The sequence below is a fragment of the Coregonus clupeaformis genome, unplaced genomic scaffold, assembly GCF_020615455.1.
Source record: "Coregonus clupeaformis isolate EN_2021a unplaced genomic scaffold, ASM2061545v1 scaf2895, whole genome shotgun sequence".
NCBI lineage: Eukaryota > Metazoa > Chordata > Actinopteri > Salmoniformes > Salmonidae > Coregonus > Coregonus clupeaformis.
In genome coordinates this window covers 13,895-34,927 of record NW_025536349.1, presented here as the reverse complement: position 1 = coordinate 34,927, position 21,033 = coordinate 13,895, and the positions used below count along the sequence as shown (strand labels likewise).

At 44.9% G+C, this 21,033-nt stretch overlaps 1 protein-coding gene across 1 annotated transcript; it reads right to left on the bottom strand.

Annotated features, from left to right (window-relative positions):
* Positions 1-3,686: 3,686 nt before the first annotated feature.
* LOC123489232 (SCL-interrupting locus protein homolog) lies at positions 3,687-14,090 on the bottom strand. Its single transcript, XM_045219914.1, has 7 exons — positions 14,083-14,090; positions 10,672-10,770; positions 9,426-9,559; positions 6,704-6,944; positions 5,812-5,968; positions 5,170-5,489; positions 3,687-4,880 (listed from the first exon to the last, which is right to left on the bottom strand). The coding sequence occupies exons 1-7, from the start codon at positions 14,088-14,090 to the stop codon at positions 4,160-4,162; spliced, it is 1,680 nt and encodes a 559-aa protein (XP_045075849.1). The 3' UTR covers positions 3,687-4,159.
* Positions 14,091-21,033: the final 6,943 nt, after the last annotated feature.

The following is a 21,033-nucleotide window of genomic DNA, read 5'->3' as shown; positions in this document are numbered from 1 at the left end:
ATCAAGCACAGCTTGTTTCCAAAGCTAAGCAGGATATATATATAGAGGGAGGCATCTGGATGGTCGACTTGTTATGACTGAAGTGCATTACCCCTCATATACCAGTAGGCGTCAATGTTGGCTTCCAATTTTATTTCAATGTACCTCTTTATTTAGGTTGATGGCATAACATTGAAACAATGACATTGATTCAAACATACCACATTACTATCGACATTGAAACAAGGTCAAATATAATGTCTTATCAAATATGAAATTCAACATAATATCAACCACCCAATATATATATATATATATATCAGTGCCTTCGGAATGTATTCAGACCCCTTGACTCTTTCCACATTTTGTTATGTTACAGTCTTATTCTAAAATTGACTTGAGATGTTTCTACAACTTGATTGGTGTCCACCTGTGGCAAATTCAATTGATTGGACATGTTTTGGAAAGGCCTGTCTATATAAGGTCCCACAGTTGACAGTGCATGTCAGAGCAAAAACCAAGCCATGAGGTTGAACAAATTGTCCGTAGAGCGCCGAGACAGGATTGTGTCGAGGCACAGATCTGGGAAGGGTACCAAAATATTTCTGCAGCATTGAAGGTCCCCAAGAACACAGTGGCTTCCATCATTCTTGAATGGCAGAAGTTTGGAACCACCAAGACTCTTCCTAGAGCTGGCCGCCCGGCCAAACTGAGCAATCGGGGGAGAAGGGCCTTGGTCAGGGAGGTGACCAAGAACCCGATGGTCCCTCTGACAGAGCTCTAGAGTTCCTCTGTGGAGATGGGAGAACCTTCCAGAAGAACAACCATCTCTGCAGCACTCCACCAATCAGGCCTTTGTGGTAGAGTGGCCAGACTGAAGCCACTCCTCAGTAAAAGGCACATGACAGCATGCTTGGAGTTTGCCCGAAAGGCACCTAAAGACTCTCAGACCATGAGAAACAAGATTCTCTGGTCTGATAAAACCAAGATTGAACTCTTTTGCCTGAATGCCAAGCGTCACGTCTGGAGGAAACCTGGCACCATCCCTACGGTGAAGCATGGTGGTGGTAACATCATGCTGTGGGGATGTTTTCCACAATTCTATGTGGAATTTTCAACTCAATTTCAACATATACATAGTTCTGATGATTATGTTGAAATTAGATTGATGTAACAACCTGTTAGTCAGGTTAAGTTAATGTGTTTAGGTTTTACCCTAATTTCAATGTTTACAAAGCTGGTTGAAATTAGATGAGAACAGTCCCGGTTGATGATTTTTTTTCCAAATATATTTCCACAATATGTTGACAAATTACGTTGAAACAACGTTGATTCAACCAGTGTGTGCCCAGCAGGATGTTACCACTGGACATATGGAGCTGAACAGATAACCTTTTTGATTTGCAGTAGGGGGAATTGCATTGAATCAAATGATTAATGTACAATTATTTAACACCAGTAAGAGAGGGGTGCCCCTAGTGATGTTGATGATGTCAATTATGCCACCACATCAGATGTGGGGTATCACCTTTGGGGTCTGAATTCAGTGGAACAATATTCAATCAAAACTGCGAGATGAGAATTCTTTGATTAGAACTTAGATGTCAACATACAATTCAAATTCTCATCATATAGATGTCACAAAGGTTACATGATTTGGAATGTTTACCGTTACCATGCAAACCTGTTTGTTAGTTCCAATTCTACATTTTTTAATGTAAAATTCTCATTATCAAAATGAAGAAAGCAGGTAAAACATGGTTTCGAGCTTGGTGTTCTTTTTTCTTTGTATGCTGCTTTAGCACCACCGAGACCAAAACCAGAACCAGAACTAGAAATGGAAGAAAACAGCGAAAGATCAAAGAGACTGAATTTATCGAATTGACTGACCTTGGGAAAAACACTTCATTCAATGGATCATGCAAACTATCTAGCACAACAAGGAATGAATCACCTGAGACATTCAAAAGGACACTCCAACAAGCAGCAAGACCTCAAATAATACCTTGAACAAAGAGTCACCTGGTCACCTTTCTGTTGAGGACTGTAAGGCCCAGCCTTTTTACCCGACCAACCCTTCTCCGCAAAAAGGAGAGTCCACTTATTCTCCAGTTTGGTCCATTGCTAGATTACACAGCTGACCATTGGCCATACTTCCCTCCAAACCTCCTGCCCTCACCACCCCTGGAGCAAAACACAACCATGACAGAGGAGATCTTTGGTGATCTCGCCCTGCTCAAGCCTGGTCAGTCCATGGGAGATGCCTGGAACACTTCAGACATTAGGTAAACATCATTACAGCAAATACTGCATTATGGTACTTGTATGATCTTTTAATTTAATGACCCAATAGAATTCAATAGTTCTGATTTCCCTTGAAGACTATGAAAAAGGTAGTCTGGTCCCATACTGTACGATGATAGTTGTCTACAGCACATCCAGTACAGTATGGAACCAGACCAGGAACAAGGTGTTACGTCAGGCTGTGTGTATCCCATAGAGCGGAAGAACCTTGTCGTCTTGAGGTTATGAAGAACCAGACAGGCCTGTGGGGCAGCAGTGTGCAACGCCAGCCTCAGCAGACTTCACCAGGCAATCACCTCAGCCACGCCCTGGGCCAGTATCTGGACTCCACCACCATACCGATGACCTCTGACCTCCAGAAACTGGGCCTGACCTCTGATTTCATGAAGGTGCCTGAGGAGACGCTGTTTATAGAGGTGTGGGACCTCGGGGAGGGCGCAGGGGACCATCGCTATAAGGCCAAGTGGGCAATTACCGAGGAGCACGGCATTGTGCTAGACCAGGGCACCTGGCTGCAGAATGATGACAACTGGTGAAACCACACATGAAAGATGTTGGTGAACAATTATCTTCACCTCACGATTCATAAGTGTGAAAACATTAAAATACTTTATTCCGGCATTCCTTTTATTCTTTAATCCCTCCAACTTTGTATCCAGTACTAGAATACTCCTGCAGCTGCATTACTACATGGATGAGTGAAAACTGTAGTTCTGGTAAACAGATGTGATGGAGAAAGAGAAACCAGTGACAGGTGCAGGGATAGGATGAATATATCTGAGCTACACTCTTACTCTGTGCCGACATGCTGTTAGCATATGAGATTAACCACATTTTCCATTGAGCCCAGAATAGGCCATTCCCCCCACAACATTAGCTTTAACCAGGAGCCTAGTTCTAGCACAGATAAGCAACATTTCACAATTGAAATCTCTAGTACTTCTCTCAATTTCTTCTATATATGCCTGTTGTGACATGGCAATTTTTTGAAGAGCGGTGAGGAGAGGTTAACAGTGTCTGTCGGAGGGGTGTGAAAATACTGCAGGGATTGAAGGCTGAAGGCTGGGTTGTGGTGGTTCTTGGGGGACTGTAGAGGGCTAACTAAATAGAACACAAATGTACATTCACAAAAGAAAGAAACAACCTTCTGTGGAAAACATAAATGAATCAGGTACATATTTATTGAGGCAATCTTAAATAGAAAGTTCAAGTTGGAAATGAGAAATAATGCTCGAGGCATTTCATGTAAACACACACAAGAAAAACAATGCAGCATGAAAGAAACGTAAATATTTACAACATTAAAAACTGAGAAGTACAACAATTTGTTATGAATGTAGTCTGTTTCACCATGTAATCAGACTTTAAAAAATAAAAATAAATAGGTGCACATCAATTACCACGAGATTGGTATAGTGGTTATCAATAAACGGCCAAATTGTAAATTAAATAGCTTTTACAACGGTTTAGACAATTGGCATCCATGGCATGTTGAAAATCAAAAGCATTTAAAATAAAAATAGATAAAAAGGACCTAGCTGCCACCATTGAAAAGAGCTACATCATGACACTACACCCTCCTCCAAGTGGTAGTAGTAGAAAGAGGAGAATCATTTTGCTCACAGACAAAAGAGCACTGTGGTGATTTGGTAACAATCTCTGTCAATCAGCGGTCACACACACATGTATACATTACAATGAGCACCATGAAGATTAAAATAAAGAGGCATAATTGTTTTTATTGTAAACAAAAATGTATGGAAGCATTTAAAAACCTCTTACTAAGGAAACAAGCAAACTGACAAATCCCAATGGATTCGACAATACATTTCATTTGTCATTTTGAGTTCCCTTTGCATTAGTTCCCATGGGTCCTTTAGAAGAGTTTCGGCAGCTGTCGAAGTCTACTTAGGTCCAAGAAATTTCCCATCGACCCTTCTGGTTGAGGACACTCCCTCTGCATTTTTCCAAAAGATGGCCGCTGTTTGGCGCCATTCTCCTTCTCCAAACTGTGTTTGGCGCCGCGGGCCAAAAGCTGCATTTTAGGACGCAAGTCTCTGAGTAGCTGGCTTTGAGAGTCTGCATGCAGTGCCTGGGGGTGGACAGGGTCGGAGTGGGGCAACTCGTTTGTGATGTTTTTCAGAACCAAACCTTTGTGCTCCCACTCTCCTAGTCCTTCTTGTTCCGGTTGAACATGGAACTGTACAGTGTATCCCATCTCCGATTGCTCCCCCTCGGCCCTCTCCTCCTCCTCACTCCCGCTCCCCTCCTCTATCAGCCCGTATCTCTTCATGTACTTGCGGGTGGCTAAAGACATGTTGTTCGGAGACAGAATACTGCTCTGTCCCATGGCGCTCTTCTCCGTTGGGGGCTTCTCTGAGAGCAGTGTGCAGGGGCTGAACCTGGGACGGGCCCTGGGGGGCTGTTGCCCTCCCCCTACAGAGAGCCTGGAGAGCTGCTGGTCGCTTAGGTATCGGAGGGCGATGGCGTTGGCCTCCAGGCTGAGGTCCACGCTGCCGCCCCACATGCTGGTCCCCATCGACTCTGGGAGGGTCAGTCTGCTGATGACCGCCTCTGGGTTGATGCCGGCCAGGGTACTGGGGAGAAGGAAACGGAAGCTGCATTTTAAATCAAAGTTACAGGAACACCTTCTGCATAATGTAACCTACGTAGCTAAATTATGTCGAGCTTACATGAGAATGAGCAAGAAAGTAAGAGAAACAGCCACTGTAATGGCCCCTATTGTCATGTTAGAATGGCTGTAACCATCATAACGGGTCCATTTCCCACAACTGAAACATCCTCTTGTTATACCATAATACTACTACCTCTATGACCTACGTGCAAAGATGGTCAAGTAAACCTGAAACTTCAAGGCAAACATACCTGGCACTCTCTACAGAGCTGCGCGTGGTCTTGCCCCCGGGGTCGGCAGAGTCCAGGTCCACGTTGACCCCTAGCTGCTGCAGCTGGCGCAGCGTGGCGTGGAGCACCTGGTCCCTTCCTCCTGACTGCTGCTCTACTTTGGGCTCCGGCCTCCGGGAGCTGACGGGAACAGGGCTAGGGGATGACTGCTGGGACTGACAGTGGGACACTTGTCTAGGGGACAAGCTGTGTCTCTCTCGCAGTGTGTACGAGGTGCTTCGATCTTCTTCCTCTTTGACCTCCTCGTTCACTGATCCCTGGAGACGGCTGTTCACTTGGCCCAGTGGAAGGATGAAGAACGTCAGATCTTTATTTATAAGCGCTTTTCATATGTTTAGGTCCAAGCGACAGATAGTCAAAGGGATTTCACAGGAGGGAGGCTGGCCACATAACATGTTGTATTAAGCATTTCACTGCAATACTAGGTTCTGTTGAAACATTCTCCAAAAGAAGTATACCAGGATGAAAGACGGTGCAAATACAAATACATAGCCTAATTACTTGGAGCCGTGCTCATAAGTATATTTTTTTTCTTCCGCAAATCATGGTCTCCTGTTGACATACACAGAGCAAATAAAAGTCCCTATAAAAGATTACTCTTACCAGTAGATCCTGATAAAACCGCTGATCGTCCTCCACCGCCCTGGGCTCCTGACTCTTGGTGCCGTCCCTCTGTGGAGACTGGGACTGGTAGTACATGCTGGCACTCTCCCCCAACACTGGACTCTGGAAAGAACAGTCTCCAAATGCTGACTGAGTCCTGCAGGAAATGCACAAAAACACATGCTGTTCATACTACGGTTAAAATACTTCACTGAAATGGCCACAAGGTGGCACCAGTGTTCAGATGGTGTTCAGCGGGTGAGCCGTCACAGTTGGTGACAGAAGTGGTATCACACTTCTGACGCCAGTTGTGAGGGCTCACCCTCACGTGCATATTTTCACATCACCCATGTTCTCCTGTGGCTGGGTTTCAGATTGAAAGCTTGGTCTATTCCATTCTCCCGAGTGGCGCAGTGGTCTAAGGCACTGCATCGCAGTGCTAGCTGTGCCACTAGAGATCCTGGTTCGAATCCAGGCTCTGTCGTAGCTGGCCGTGACCGGGAGACCCATGGGGCGGCGCACAATTGGCCCAGCGTCGTCCAGGGTAGGGGAGGGAATGGCCAGCAGAGATGTAGCTCAGTTGGTAGAGCATGGCGTTTGCAACGCCAGGGTTGTGGGTTCGATTCCCACGGTGGGTCAGTATAAAAAAAATATGTATTCACTAACTGTAAGTCGCTCTGGATAAGAGCGTCTGCTAAAATGACTAAAATGTAAAAAATGTAAAATCACTGAAGCCTCGTTCTTGTAAAATGGTGTAAACTGCCGTTCAGAGTTCTAGGTGGTGAACTACAACCATTACTTTCTTTCATTCTTCCAGTCAATTCAAACTGAGGGCTGGGCCAATGGAAGAAAACAAGCGTTCAGTTTGAAATGCAGCCAACCGTTCTCTTACCTCTGGTGCGTTGACTGGTTGGATGGTGTGCCTGACACCCGTCTCTCTCTGACCCCGCTCTCTTCTTCCGAGCCATCTATGTGCCTGCTGTGGGTAAGGCTGGCACTGCCAGAGCTCCGACTAGAGGAGGCCCTGCTGCCATCGGGAGCGCCAGGCCCTGTGTCGGTGTGCCACTCTGGCTGTGGGCGCTCCTCATCGCGAGCAGGGGCATCGACAGGGACGCCCCAGAACAGACTAGCACCTACACAGCAGGGAGAGATGCAGTTCGTCAACTAAGGGTACGTTTATAAATTCACTCTGGCCATCTACTCCGATTTCAGAGCACTCTCGTCTGAGTGTGCCAGAGCGCAGAATAACTGATGAATTTACGAACTCGCTGAATATGACCAGTGTCAGTAAACGTCAGCAAAAAAACATAATTCAGTTGTTGCCAACAGCACAGTTAGTCAAATAAAGTAAAATGTTATTGGTCACATACACATACAGGTGCAGCTCAATAAATTAGAATATTGTGGAAAAGTTAAGTAATTTCAATAATTCAACTGACAAAGTGAAACTTACACAAAAAGTGAAATAGTTCAAGGCTGTATTTTTTAAATCTTGATGATTACGGCTTACAGCTCATGAAAACCCCAAATTCAGTATCTCAGAAAATTAGAATATGACATAATACAGACATGTCGGCCTTCTGAAAAGTATGTTCTTGTACATGCAGTCAGTACTTGGTTGGGGCTCCTTATGCATGAATCACTGCATCTATGCGGCATGGCATGGAGTCTATCAGCCTGTGGCACTGCTGAGGGGTTATGGAAACCCAGGTTGCTTCGATAGCGGCCTTCAGCTCATCTGCATTGTTGGGTCTCGTGTCGCTCATCTTCCTCTTGACAATACCCCATAAATTCTCTATGGGGTTCAGATCAGGCGAGTTTGCTGGCCAATCAAGCACAGTAATCCCATGGTCATTGAACCAGGTATTGGGACCTTTGGCAGTGTGGGCAGGTGCCAAGTCCTGCTGGAAAATAAAATCAGCATCTCCATAAAGCTTGTCAGCAGAAAGGAAGCATGAAGTGCTCTAACATTTCCTGGTAGACGGCTGAGTTGACTTTGGACTTGATGAAACACAGTGGACCAACACCAGAAGATGACATGGCTCCCCAAATCATCACTGACTGTGGAAACTTCACACTGGACTTCAAGCAACTTGGATTCTGTGCCTCTCCACTCTTCCTCCAGACTCTGGGACCTTGATTGCCAAATTAAATGCAAAATGTACTTTAATCTGAAAAGAGGACTTTGGACCACTGAGCGACAGACCAGTTATTTTTCTCCTTAGCCCAGGTAAGACGCTTCTGACGTTGGCTCTGGTTCAGGAGTGGCTTGACACGAGGAATGCGACAGTTGTAGCCCATTTCCTGGATACGTCTGTGCGTGGTGGCTCTTGATGCAATGACTCCTGCCTCAGTCCACTCCTTGACAATCCTCTCAAGGCTCCGGTTATCCCTGTTGCTTGTGCACCTTTTCCTACCACACGTCTTCCTTCCACTCAAATTTCCATGAATATGCTTGGAAACAGCAGTCTGTGAACAGCCAACTTCTTTAGCAATGCATTTTTGATGCTTTCCCTCCTTGTGGAGGTTGTTGATGACTGTCTTCTGCACAACTGTCAAGTCAGCAGTCTTCCCCATGATTGTGAAGCCTACTGAACTGGACAGAGACCATTTAAAGGCTCAGGAAACCTTTGCAGGTGTTTTGAGTTAGTTAGCTGTTTAGAGTGTGACACCTTGAGTCTACAATATTGAACTTTTTCACAATATTCACATTTTGGGGTTTTCATGAGCTGTAAACCGCAATCATCCAGATTAAAACAAATACAGCCTTGAACTACTTCACTTTTTGTGTAATTAATCCACAATATATATGAGTTTCACTTTGTCAGTTGAATTATTGAAATTACTTAACTTTTCCACAATATTCTAATTTATTGAGCTGCACCTGTATTTAGCAGATGTTATTGCGGGTGTAGTGAAATGCTTGTGTTCCTAGCTCCAACAGTGCAGTAGTATCTAACAACAGTGCAGTAGTATCGAACGCTCTAGATAACCAGCTCTGCTAGGGCAAGTAAAATGGTCAGAGGGAGTTTCTCTCATTTGTATCTGGAAGTAGCTAGCAAGCTAGCCAACTTTAGCCAGTTAGCTTGGGTGCTTGACTGCCGTCGTGAGGAACGCTCGGATCAACCCTACTCCTCGGCCAGAGCGTCCAGTGTGCGCTCTGAACGCTCCGAGAGCGAAACACTGAATTTACAAACGGACAATATGACAACGCTCTGAATTTACGCCCAGAACGCAGTCTGGCACTCCAGAGTGAATTTACGAACATACCCTATATGTGTAGTAAGCAAAATGTCTTATCAAGACAGTTACACAACAAAAGAGTAACCATAGGTGTATTGATACTGTGTATTGATACTGGTTAGTCCGAATTCACTTTTTCTATTCAGGAGACCTGGAGAAAAAAAAGCCATGTTCTCAGTAGATCGCAAATGAACCATAAAGTGAGAAATACGATTTTCACAGTGCTTGAAGAGACTAGAGCGTCACACGGTCTTGCAAAAACAAGCACAGTTCGAAACGGGAAAGTGATAGGCCTAGAATTGGATCAAAATGCAGTGGATAGACAAACAATGACCAAGATTGCCAGAAGCGGTGATGAATGAGTCCAGTACCTGTGCCAACAGCGATGCTAACACTTCTCTTGGTCTGTTGTCCTGGGGAGGTCTGTGTCTGGATGGCTGCCTGCCTGCTCAGTGGATGGAGAGGAGCTCTCTCCTTTCCCTTGGGCCTCAAGTAGCTTCTGGATCTGAAATCAACAGGGTAAGAAAGGTTGAGAACTCCTGTTCTAAAGCTTTAAGATTGTGTAATTTGGTACAGTGTCTGATATCCACAATGACACGGTGAAGCATGGTGGTGGCAGCATCATGCTGTGGGATGTTTTTCAGCGGCAGGGACTGGGAGACCAGTCAGGATCGAGGGAAAGAGGAACGGAGCAAAGTACAGAGAGATCCTTGATGAAAACCTGCTCCAGAGCGCTCAGGACCTCAGACTGGGGCGAAGGTTCACCTTCCAACAGGACAACAACCCTAAGCACACAGCCAAGACAACGCAGGAGTGGCTTCGGGACAAGTCTCTGAATGTCCTTGAGTGATCCAGCCAGACCCCGGACTTGAACCCGATTGAACATCTCTGGAGAGACCTGAAAATAGCTGTGGAGCGACGCTCCTGTTTTTGCTTTGTCATTATGGGGTATTGTGTGTAGATTGGTGAGGGGAAAAAAACATTTTATCAATTTTAGAATAAGGCTGTAATGTAACAAAATGTGGAAAAGGTCAAGGGATCTGAATACTTTCCGAATGCACTGTAGCTCTCCCACAAGAAGACTCAAAATATGAACCCTTTAAGACTTAGGTACAACAGCCAGAATAAGACAAGTGAAAGTTATTTAGTCTGTAACTGTAATTGGAAAATCCCATTGACTGGCAGAATAAAATCTGGCCCAATCCAGAATCGGGTAAACTACTACTACACAAGACAAATGACAGACACCAAATTCCCAAAACAGATGTTTGGTTTGTCAGTCATCACCAGTCCATGTATGAGCAATACAAATAGAGTGCTGTTCCCATGCTACATAAACATAACCTGCAGTCACCTCACCAAGTGATACACAAACTGTCATTAGGAGAATAGTGGAGAGAATAAGGGGAGTAATTGTCCAATGCGAATGTGGGGTACTGTCCCAACAGTAACAATATCCATAATCTTATGAATGTGAAATTGAGTGAGTACCTAGCCTAGCATCTCATCCGAGTAGTACCTACCTCTCACCTGATTAGTACCTGAGTAGCACCTACCTAGCCTACCTCACCTGATTAGTACCTGAGTAGCACCTACCTAGCCTAGCCCATGTCTCACCTGTCCTCCCACCAGCTGCAGTAGGGCAGTGTTGAGAGGCAGCAGCTCGATGTCGGTGGCGATGGCTGTCTGGTCAAAGGGGCAGGCCTTGCGGTGCAGCTTGTTCAGGCACATTTTGCAGACGGTGTGTCCACAGCCCAGGCTGATGGGCTTGCGGATCTCCAACTGGGTGCAGATGGGACACAGCAGGAATTCCGTCCATTGCGGCGCTTGCACAGGCATTGTAACCCACAGAGGTCTCTAGGGGAAGCACTGTGGCTTCGACAAATGCCTTCCCTTTCAAATAAAGGTCGATCCTTCAGTGTGTTGGTGCGTTGCCACGTAGGGTGTTTTATTTTCAAAACAAAGTGATGCAAAAGATCTGACAAATTCCACTGGAATCAAAACCTCTTCTGAACATAAATTTTCTTCTAAACGTTCAGACATCATGAACATTCAGTATGTGGTATGACCTGAAAGACAAAAGAAAGAGAGAACAGTCAACTACATACACCAAACACAAATGGCAAACAGATTCATCCTGTGGGAAGAAAAGAACATCCACATTTGCTTAACTACCTAACTATGCTATGACCAGCTAAAAGCAGCAATGGTGCAGCAGATGTTCTGAATTTGATTCACTTGTCTGCCCTTTCAGTAAAGGACAAAACCAGCAGGACGTCAATGAGACTCCCCTGTTGTCTTCACTCTGTGGTCTGGGAGTGTTGGGGTATCCCCCAGCAGCAGTCGTGTTCACTAAATGCCAGTAGGCTGATGAGTTACTTACAGTGGCTATTTTAAGACCCTTCCTGTGTCCAATAAAAAGCGCTCATCTGAAAAAAGGAAGTTTGGGGCTTCAATTGGGAGACAGCTTCTTGTTGCTGTATACGAACAGGTTACCGTAACTGAATATCCAAATTTCAGCTGCAGAAGTGAAACCCTAGCCTAGATGTAATACTGCAATTGATGAGTGAGGAGTGGAAAGAAACATAATTTCGACTGTCTCACCACATAACAAAGCATGGAGTTTCACATTATTTGTCACAGCTCTTTATGTAATCACATCCCGAACTATGATTCACTTCATAAGCATGTCTGAGCCTGTAGACAAAACACACTTCTGCTGCTATGTTGCTGTGACCCATTAGCCCGTATCAACTCCCTTTTCTACTAGAATTGATTTGAACATCAAGAACAATATCTAGGATGCCAATACAAAAGTCTGCTGTGTAAACCTCTCTTATACAAGTAGTGCTCTCAAATGCACCGAAACAAGACACAGCCCAACCCCCCCAAAAAAAAGACTCACCGCAAGAAGTTATGGATAATTTGAAGAAAATGCATCTGGTGCAACATGAGTGGAGAGACAGAGGCTAATCACTCGTTAGTTTGTTGATTCTTTCCAATGTACGAGGTAGTCTACTCCATGATGCTGGTACTGGTTAGCTAGTCTGCAGATAGAAACACTATGCGCCCAGTGCTGCCACTTTCTCACCTGACATGTCACTACAATGAGGTAGAGGTTCTCAGTTGATTTATGCTCCTGCAAGCAAAAACAAACTCAACAAAATGTTAATAAGAATTTGCCTAAAGCCCGCACTTATCCTTGTATCTGGTTCAAGATGGACATGTGTAACATTCAAATTATCTATTTTGTTTGCGTACGTGCCCATGCCACCGCTGGCCCCGTCACTATGGCATAATTTGGTCTTGTGGCCAGTGTCAAAAAAGTCACAACCGATGTCACAGGCAGGTGTCTTCGACCTGAACGAGGATTTCACAGGATGAAAATAGCCAGAGGGGTGGACTCAGTGGGTGAGTTACCAATCAGAGTAGGGCTGTGGCGTAGGTAGCAACACAAGTGTTTCGTATGAAATAGGAGCAGGAAACACCCTCACAGTGGTGCTTTGGTGAGTGGCCCAGGATTTGAGAGTGTTTAGCCTAAGTGCTGGGAATTGGCTGTAACAGGTGACATGTGATGGAACAACAGGGGCATTTCCTCAGTCAGTGTCTGACAGAAGGTGGGAAAATACCCTCTTATAAATTCAACTATATACTAATCAACACCGAGAAGAGATACATATCCCTATGTGTTTCTGAGAAGGCTGATAGACATTGAGGTCACTGCCTGGGACGGCTCTGGTTCCACTAGAAATGCAGTAGCAGAAGGCCATCTGTCATTTCCTTTAATGCTTCTGGACAAAACAAAATGGTGTAATAGGTAGGCTGTCTGCACGTGATCTAACAACACAAGACCTAATAGATAGTGAATGTAGTGCAGCCTTGTCCATAAAATACAACTACTTGAAATAGGGCAATTGAGGGAACGGGGATACCAAGTCAGTTGTACAACTGAATGCATTCAACCGAAATGTGTCTTCTGCATTTAACCCAACCCCTCTGAACCCAACCCCTACGTCTCCTGAGTGGCGCAGTGGTCTAAGGCACTGCATCGCAGTGCTAGCTGTGCCACTAGAGATCCTGGTTCGAATCCAGGCTCTGTCGCAGCCGGCCGCGACCGGGAGACTCATGGGCGGTGCACAATTGGCCTAGCGTTGTCCAGGGTAGGGGAGGGAATGGCCGGCAGGGATGTAGACTCAGTTGATAGAGCATGGCATTCGCAATGCCAGGGTTGTGGGTTCGATTCCCACGGGGGTCCAGTATGAAAAAAAAATATTTACAAAAAAATATATATGTATTCACTAACTGTAAGTCGCTCTGGATAAGAGCGTCTGCTAAATGACTAAACTGTAATGTAAATGAATCAGAGAGGTGCGGGGGGCTGCCTTAATCGGCGCCCAGGGAGCAGTTGTTGTTGGGGGTTAACTGCCTTGCTCAAGTGCAGAGCGGCAGTTTTGTCCACCTTTATTCTTATTTTTTTGTATTTGCGCATTTTCCCACTAGAGGTTTGTTTCCACCAAACGGATTTGTTGCGGATACAAGGCTGTGTGTGATGACGTAAAGTTAGTTCACATAAAAAACACATTTGCGTTGAAGTTCTCATGTACCGAACATGAGTGTTTCCATTGCATTTTTCACTATATCGATAGTTTTGTCACAAAAACTGTTGCAATAAATGGCAAACTTGTCCAATCTAGTTTTCGTGCATGCTCTCTAGCCGCATGCTCTCTAGACAACAGTTCGCTGATAAAGTGGACACTGGACAGGTTAGGTTATATGATGAGATGGATAAGAGCAAGATCATTTTTATTTGTTAATTGGCAGCTAATCACTAATCATCATGTCACTAGCATACAAATTAAGACCCTTGATATTTATTGGAAAAGAGCATCAAACTCATCACCGTGCACTTTCACCACCCTGTGAAGTTCATTATAACTTATTGCATCTGTAGCCTAATAAACTGGGCATGCTTTTTCAAGTCGTAGTGGGAGGACCACACAACATAGCACTGCGTGACTGCAAATTTACCTCAACATGGTTATTCTTTCAATAACTGCGCAGGAAATCGCTTCCACCGCAATTTGTCGCATAATTCAGTTTACCGACACAAAAAGATCCCACCATGTCGAACGAACAAATTGTCTGTCGACATTTATAAAATTGTACTGACACTTCCTGTTTCTATCACAGCGGGTGCATTTAAAAAAAATTTGGTATGACTTTACTCACATAAAAACTGGACATTGGAAACGTCGTTAATGTAAGATCAGGCACAATAGTTTGAATTACGTGGACCTCAAATCAGAGATTTGAGGTCTATGTTTTCGTCTTTCACCCTCATCACAGACTGATGCAAAACATCCAGCAGTGATTTCTAGCCTAGACAAAATACAGCCTATGTCTTATCTGACTCCTTCACCAAAGTGAGGTTACAATTACATGACTACATTTACACCCAACTCCCCCCTGACAGTCTGGCTGTGTAGGCCAGGCCCTTGTACTCACATCTAACTTACGCAATCGTGCATAATAATAATAATATGCTATTTAGCAGACGCTTTTATCCAAAGCGACTTACAGTCATGCGTGCATACATTTTTGTGTATGGGTGGTCCCGGGGATCGAACCCACTACCTTGGCGTTACAAGCGCCGTGCACTACCAGCTGAGCTACAGAGGACATATTCAAAATGCCATGTAAATAATGATGTGACACTGACAGATTAATGTTGACTAGCTATCCTAATTGCAGATCTCTTTATAGCGTTCCCTTTATAGCTAATTTCACTTAGACAGGCTACCGGTGTAGAACTTTGTGAGATGTTATCCGACTGACTGTATTCTATCGGTCCCCAATAAAGTCAAGAAAGGCCTAAATCATAGTTTGAACTGTGGCCACAGCATACATACAGTCATGATGAGGATGCAGATGCAAACACTCACAGAGAGCAAACCATTTTTTTTGCCATGATTCATAATAGCTAACACTCTAAGGAACTGCATATACAGTCTTACACAACCACTAGTCACAGGCCTATTAATTACCCTACACTAACCAATCAAGTCAATCCAGACCAGTATCTTTGATGTACTTTACCATTTGATCATCAAAACCACCACGTTTACAGAATATGTAAAAAGCACTAAGTAACAAGTAGTTGATCATTTTTGTTTTGTTTCCCTGTTCACTCTGGTTACGCTGTTGGATACATGAAGCCAACATCAACCTGGAAACCCAGTTTGAATAGCATGGGCACTTCCTTTGTTTTCCACTTTAACAGCAGTATGACCAAATGTTGTTAAGCCTCTGGAAAGGTATTAGTTAAAAGCATTTAAACATAGCAAGCAAATATATCACTACGGTGCAATGGAAACAATGCAAGAGTAGTTAGCTAGCTACTAAGTTACTTCAAAGTAGGCTAGTTAACTGTCGTGTATTGAGATTATGACGTTGTTAATGTTTTAAGTGGAACCAGAGAGGACGTTAATTTTAGTATCAAGAGGGAATGTTTTAGTGTAACGCCACATACAACAGACAGGAAGTGTGTTGTAGACAGGGGAGACTGGTGATTGGCCAGAAGAGGGAGCCCATCTTTTTGCATTGTTTATAAGTAGGGGTTAAACGAATAAGAAGTTAGAGCGGCCATTCTGAGGCGTCGCTCTCCGGGTGGGCATGTCACCTGTAACTTATGCTGAAGCTTGTGATCTGAATAAACCTTATGATCAAAGTTCAGTATGAGCGGACTCCTTTGTTTATCAGCAATAATTGCCACCATTCACCCGATACGACAAATGGCGCCCAACGTGGGGCTGGTCTGCAAATCTCCTTTGTTTCATTCAGCCGCCAGGCTAACTCGCTTTGAAGCCATGGCCAGACAAGGGTGAGTTTTTCTTACCGCTTTGGAGCTTGTTAGATTGGATACTGCTTGTGTACACTGGGGAAATGTACCATACGACCGTGCCTCGTGTGGCGTTATTGCTGTTGACTAGGAGTCTGGTAATAATTATTCTAAAATTGTACAGCGATTGAAGGCAGATATTTAACGGCAGATATTGGCAGAATAAAGTCAGGGATACGTATGCAATTAGAGCATTGTGAATCTGTTAAAGACCTCGAAACGAGGCGACTCTTTAGGAGTGGGCCATAAAATCCTGGCATCGCGCTAGGGTGGTGTCAGGTTGGTTCTGGGAACCATGAGGTGGACGATGATATTGTATGTTATGCTCATCTTATAGTCGACGGGTTATTCGTTTGGGGTAACCGCTCATATGATTATCCAGAACTTACGGCAGCATAAAGTTAGCAGGTGATATATGGACAATGATTTAGGCACAATGCAAGGTTACTTAGGGCGTGGTAGGCCACAGTTAGCTAAAGGCTACGGCTAATGTTAATTTTAAATGGGAGTGTGTTTCATGTTACATGGTACATAGCGGCTAATGCTAATTGTGTTGCGTGCTACATGCTAACGTGTCCTTAGAGGTCCTATTGCGATAGGATAAGCCTCTTAAAATATGTATGTGTGTGTAGAATTCAAAGTTCTACGCAAATGTGAGCTCTGTTATGTGTAATTGTGTGAGTATAAGGTATAAAATAGTGAAGCTGTAGCGTAATGCTATCGTTCTATTGTTTGGGAATCGTATCATTGGATGCATTTGCGCATGCGTTTAATTTTATGACACTATACTACAAAACGTGGGAGTTGTAGTTTATGGCACGAGATTAGGACACGTTTTGGTTTACGGTACTAAACTACAACACGTTTTTGCTAATGGGTCATATTTCTGTGGGGCTGCGTGTCGCAGGGGGAGACAGAGAAACACAGACGAGGGAATAAGAGGAAAGATTTGAAAATGAATTAAATCTTCTAGGTGTTACATCGGCGGATGGTTAAAGATGAAACTTGTTTTGTGACCTATTGAATTTATAAATTAGATATATGAGGACGAATTATAATGAATTAAATTAAATGACGGATTAAAATAAAATAAAAATGTTTTTGAGCGATCTATTTAGTTCTGAGTTTAGTCTTAGAGCGAATGTAGAACGAACGAATATTGAATGGTTGGAAATACTCAGTGATTGCATTAACTACTAAAATGTTATTCTGTGTCTCTGTTCTTCTGTCATATGAGAGGAGCAATAGGACGATACGACAGGAGAGAGAGAGGAGATACAGGAAGTGCTGACGTGACATCACGTGACGCGGCAGAGGAGAGGATCAGATATCAGGCTAGTTCACAAAATCTTCCCCTAACAGGATATGTGATGTTATGACAATTTCACATAGGCTTGGCAAATACATTAAAAATTGCATTTTGGAGGCTATGTGCATCACTGGGGTTGATTGGAGTTGTGTTGGGAATCAAGGACTGACATTATTCTGTAAATTTAAGATAATTAGGTGCTTATAGAGCAAGGGGTTATAGAGCAAGGGGTTACAGGCTTTGTTTTTGGGATTGCTTTGAAGTTGACTAACTTACATTTACTTGCATTTGATGGGTTGTGGTAAGATAGCCACTAATTGATAAATGGGTAAGATAGGATATAGAAATAAAAATTGGTTTTAATTATTCATAATTTTTAATTGATTTTTTTATTGATTTTTTTTTATTTTAATTGGAAATGGTTTTTGATAAAGAATTTAATGGAATTTTTTTCATATTCATATTTTGGTTGATTGATTTATTTAAACTTTTTTTTTTTTTTTTGAGTTGTTTGGGTTATATTAATAATTGAAGGGGGGAAGCCATAGGCTATATAGTCTAAAATAAGATAATTCATAATAAAGGAATATAAAAGGGTTGTTACAATGGGGAGAAAGGACAGCAAGGCTATAAAAGTCATTACACCGGTTGATATAGTGCAAAATGGTAATCCTTTAACTAAAGTATGGCTAGGTTATCCGGCAAATGAAACAAAAGTTGCCCTTCATTCTCAAACAAAAACTGATAAAAGATTCCAGCGATAAGATAAACAACGGTATAGAGAAGGTGACAGGAAAAACTAATGGCAGAAGTTAGTACACCTTTCTCACATACGGATTCAGCAGAAAGACACCCACCTTACGAGAAGGAAGTAGAGCTTAGGGATGTTTTTCCTCAGCTTCCAGTGATCATCCAGCAGGGTGATTATTGCATCAGAGATGGAGATGAACGAATAATAGATAGAGGACAAGCAGAAACGACGATAAAGATGAATCCAAAACTCCAGAAGGAAGAAAATGAGATGTCTGGAAGAGAAGAGTGAGGTTAAAGAAGACGAGGATGATGAAGATGAGAGTGATTGAGAAGAGGTCATGGGTGGATATGACTCTGTGATCAGAAGGAAGTTGGCAAGAGAGGAAAGAAGAAGGATACTAGAGATTTGATCTCTGATGGAAGTTGAAGGAAGAAGGATACAAGAGATTCGAGTTCAGATGAAGACAGCGATAAAGAGGGGACTAAAGGTGCTGTGTATTCAAAAGGAGGTTGTCCTACAAGGACTGGCACAGAAGAAATAGAAGGAGATATAGACCGATGCTTATCAGGCCTGGAGGAAGCGAGGACTTTGGGAGAGGTAAGAGAGCTAGAGGAACAGCTCGAGACGCTGAAGAGACAAGGAGAAAACCTGCTGAGAAAATAATCCCAAGAATTGGAGGAGAAGAATAATACATTGAGGTCAAGGAAAGGCCAATAGTAAGAAGATGATGGAAGATGATATTTCGAGGACAGAATTTAGAATATAAGCTGTTGAAGAATCCTGATATGTCAACAACAAAGAACAGGACGAAGAAACTCTCAAAAAACTCAATCATACAACTGGTGGAGAAGAGAAGCTTTGGTTATGAAGAATCAGAGTGAACCAAATCAACAATCACTGTTACAGCTTCAACTGAACAATATCAAATGCAATTGTACCAGCCAAGGAGGGTACCAGGTGTTCCATATCCACAGCCAGTTTCTGGACAGACACAGAATTGGAGAGGAAGAGGACGAGAAGAAATAGAAGGAGGAGGAAGATTTCAGCTACACTTCCAGCAACTTCCAGAAGACTGTTATAATTATGGACAGGTTGGTCACTTTACCTGTGAGTGCAATGGGCCAGGAGGAAACAACAGAGAACATTTTTAAGGAAGATACAGGGGCCAGTCAAGATCACCTGTTCTCCAGGTGAACCCTAAAGATTCTAGAGTGCCTAGAAGATACGAAGGGGGGTGTCAGCTGATAGCACCGATTAGAGAAGAAGAGAAAATATCTAACAATTGAAGTAAAACCAGAGGACTATGAGAAGTGATAGTGAATAGTGTAAAAGCTTTTATCTGTCACGATCGTCTTGACGAGAAGGAGTAGACCAAGGCGCAGCGTGTGAAATGAACATGACTTTAATTGATAAAGCACAAAATACAAAACAAAAGACGACTCGTGAAGTCCACAGTAACAAAGACTGAACACGGAACAAAAACCCACAACCCCAAGGTGAAAACACACAGTTTAAATATGGCTCCCAATCAGAGATAACGAGCCGACAGCTGACACTCGCTACCACTGATTGGGAGTCACACGAACAACCAAGACAACACACCCAAAGACAACCAACCAAAACACAACAAAACGAACACACCCTGGCTCAACATACAAAGTCCCGGAGCCAGAGCGTGACAGTACCCCCCCCTAAAGGCGCGGACTGCGACCGCGCCTCAAAAACCCCAAACAGGGGAGGGCTGGGTGGGCATTACTCCTCGGAGGCGGCTCCGGCTCCGGGCTTGACCACCACCCTTCCACAATCCCCCCGTAGCGCCCCCGGTCCGGTCTGACCCCGCTGGCTGGATCTGGACCGGACATAGACGGAGCGGATTGCTCAAACTCCGTAGTGGAGTAGCTGACCTGACCAGGCCCCGGACTGACGACGCGCACCCCTGGCTTGGGCGTGAGGCAGGAACGGACCGACCTGGCTGACGATACGCACCCTTGGCTTGATGCGTGAGCCGAACGGACCTCACCAGGCTGACGACTCGCATCCTTGGCTTGGTGCGAGTAGCAGGAATGGGCTGGATCAGGCTGACGACTCGCACCCTTGGCTTGGTGCGAGTAGCAGGAACGAGCTGGACCAGGCTGACGGCTCGCACCCTTGGCTTGGTGCGAGTAGCAGGGACGAGCTGGACCAGGCTGACGACTCGCACCCTTGGCTTGGTGCGAGGAGCAGGAACGGGCTGGACCAGGCCGACGACTGTACCCTGGCTTGGTGCGAGTAGCAGGAACGGGCTGGACCAGGCCGACGACGCACACCGTAGGCTTTGTGCGTAGAGCAGGGACAGGCCGGGCTGGGCTGGTGACGCACCCCGTAGGCTTGGTGCGTGGAGCAGGAACAGGCCGGGCAGGGCTGTCGACGCACACCGTAGACTTGGTGCGTAGAGCAGGAACAGGCCGGGCAGGGCTGTCGACGCACACCGTAGACTTGGTGCGTAGAGCAGGAACAGGCCGGGCAGGGCTGTCGACGCACACCGTAGTCTTGGTGCGTAGAGCAGGAACAGGCCGGACCGGGCTGGCGACGCATACCGTAGACTTGGTGCGTAGAGCAGGAACAGGCCGGGCAGGGCTGTCGACGCACACCGTAGGCTTGGTGCGTAGAGCAGGAACAGGCCGGGCAGGGCTGGCGATGCACACCGTAGGTTTAGTGCGTGGAGCAGGAACAGGCCGGGCTGGGCTGGCGACGCACACCGTAGGTTTAGTGCGTGGAGCAGGAACAGGCCGGGCAGGGCTGTCGACGCACACCGTAGGCTTGGTGCGTAGAGCAGGAACAGGCCGGGCAGGGCTGTCGACGCACACCGTAGGCTTGGTGCGTAGAGCAGGAACAGGCCGGGCAGGGCTGGCGATGCACACCGTAGGTTTAGTGCGTGGAGCAGGAACAGGCCGGGCTGGGCTGGCGACGCACACCGTAGGTTTAGTACGTGGAGCAGGAACAGGCCGGGCAGGGCTGTCGACGCACACCGTAGGCTTG

Excerpts from the sequence above, each read along its gene's own strand:
- LOC123489232 (XM_045219914.1), bottom strand. Across the intron at positions 9,560-10,671 it reads TGCAGCTGGTGGGAGGACAG|ATCCAGAAGCTACTTGAGGC; the intron begins GTGAGACATGGG and ends TGTTGATTTCAG. Across the intron at positions 5,490-5,811 it reads GGTTTTATCAGGATCTACTG|GGCCAAGTGAACAGCCGTCT; the intron begins GTAAGAGTAATC and ends ATCCTTCCACTG.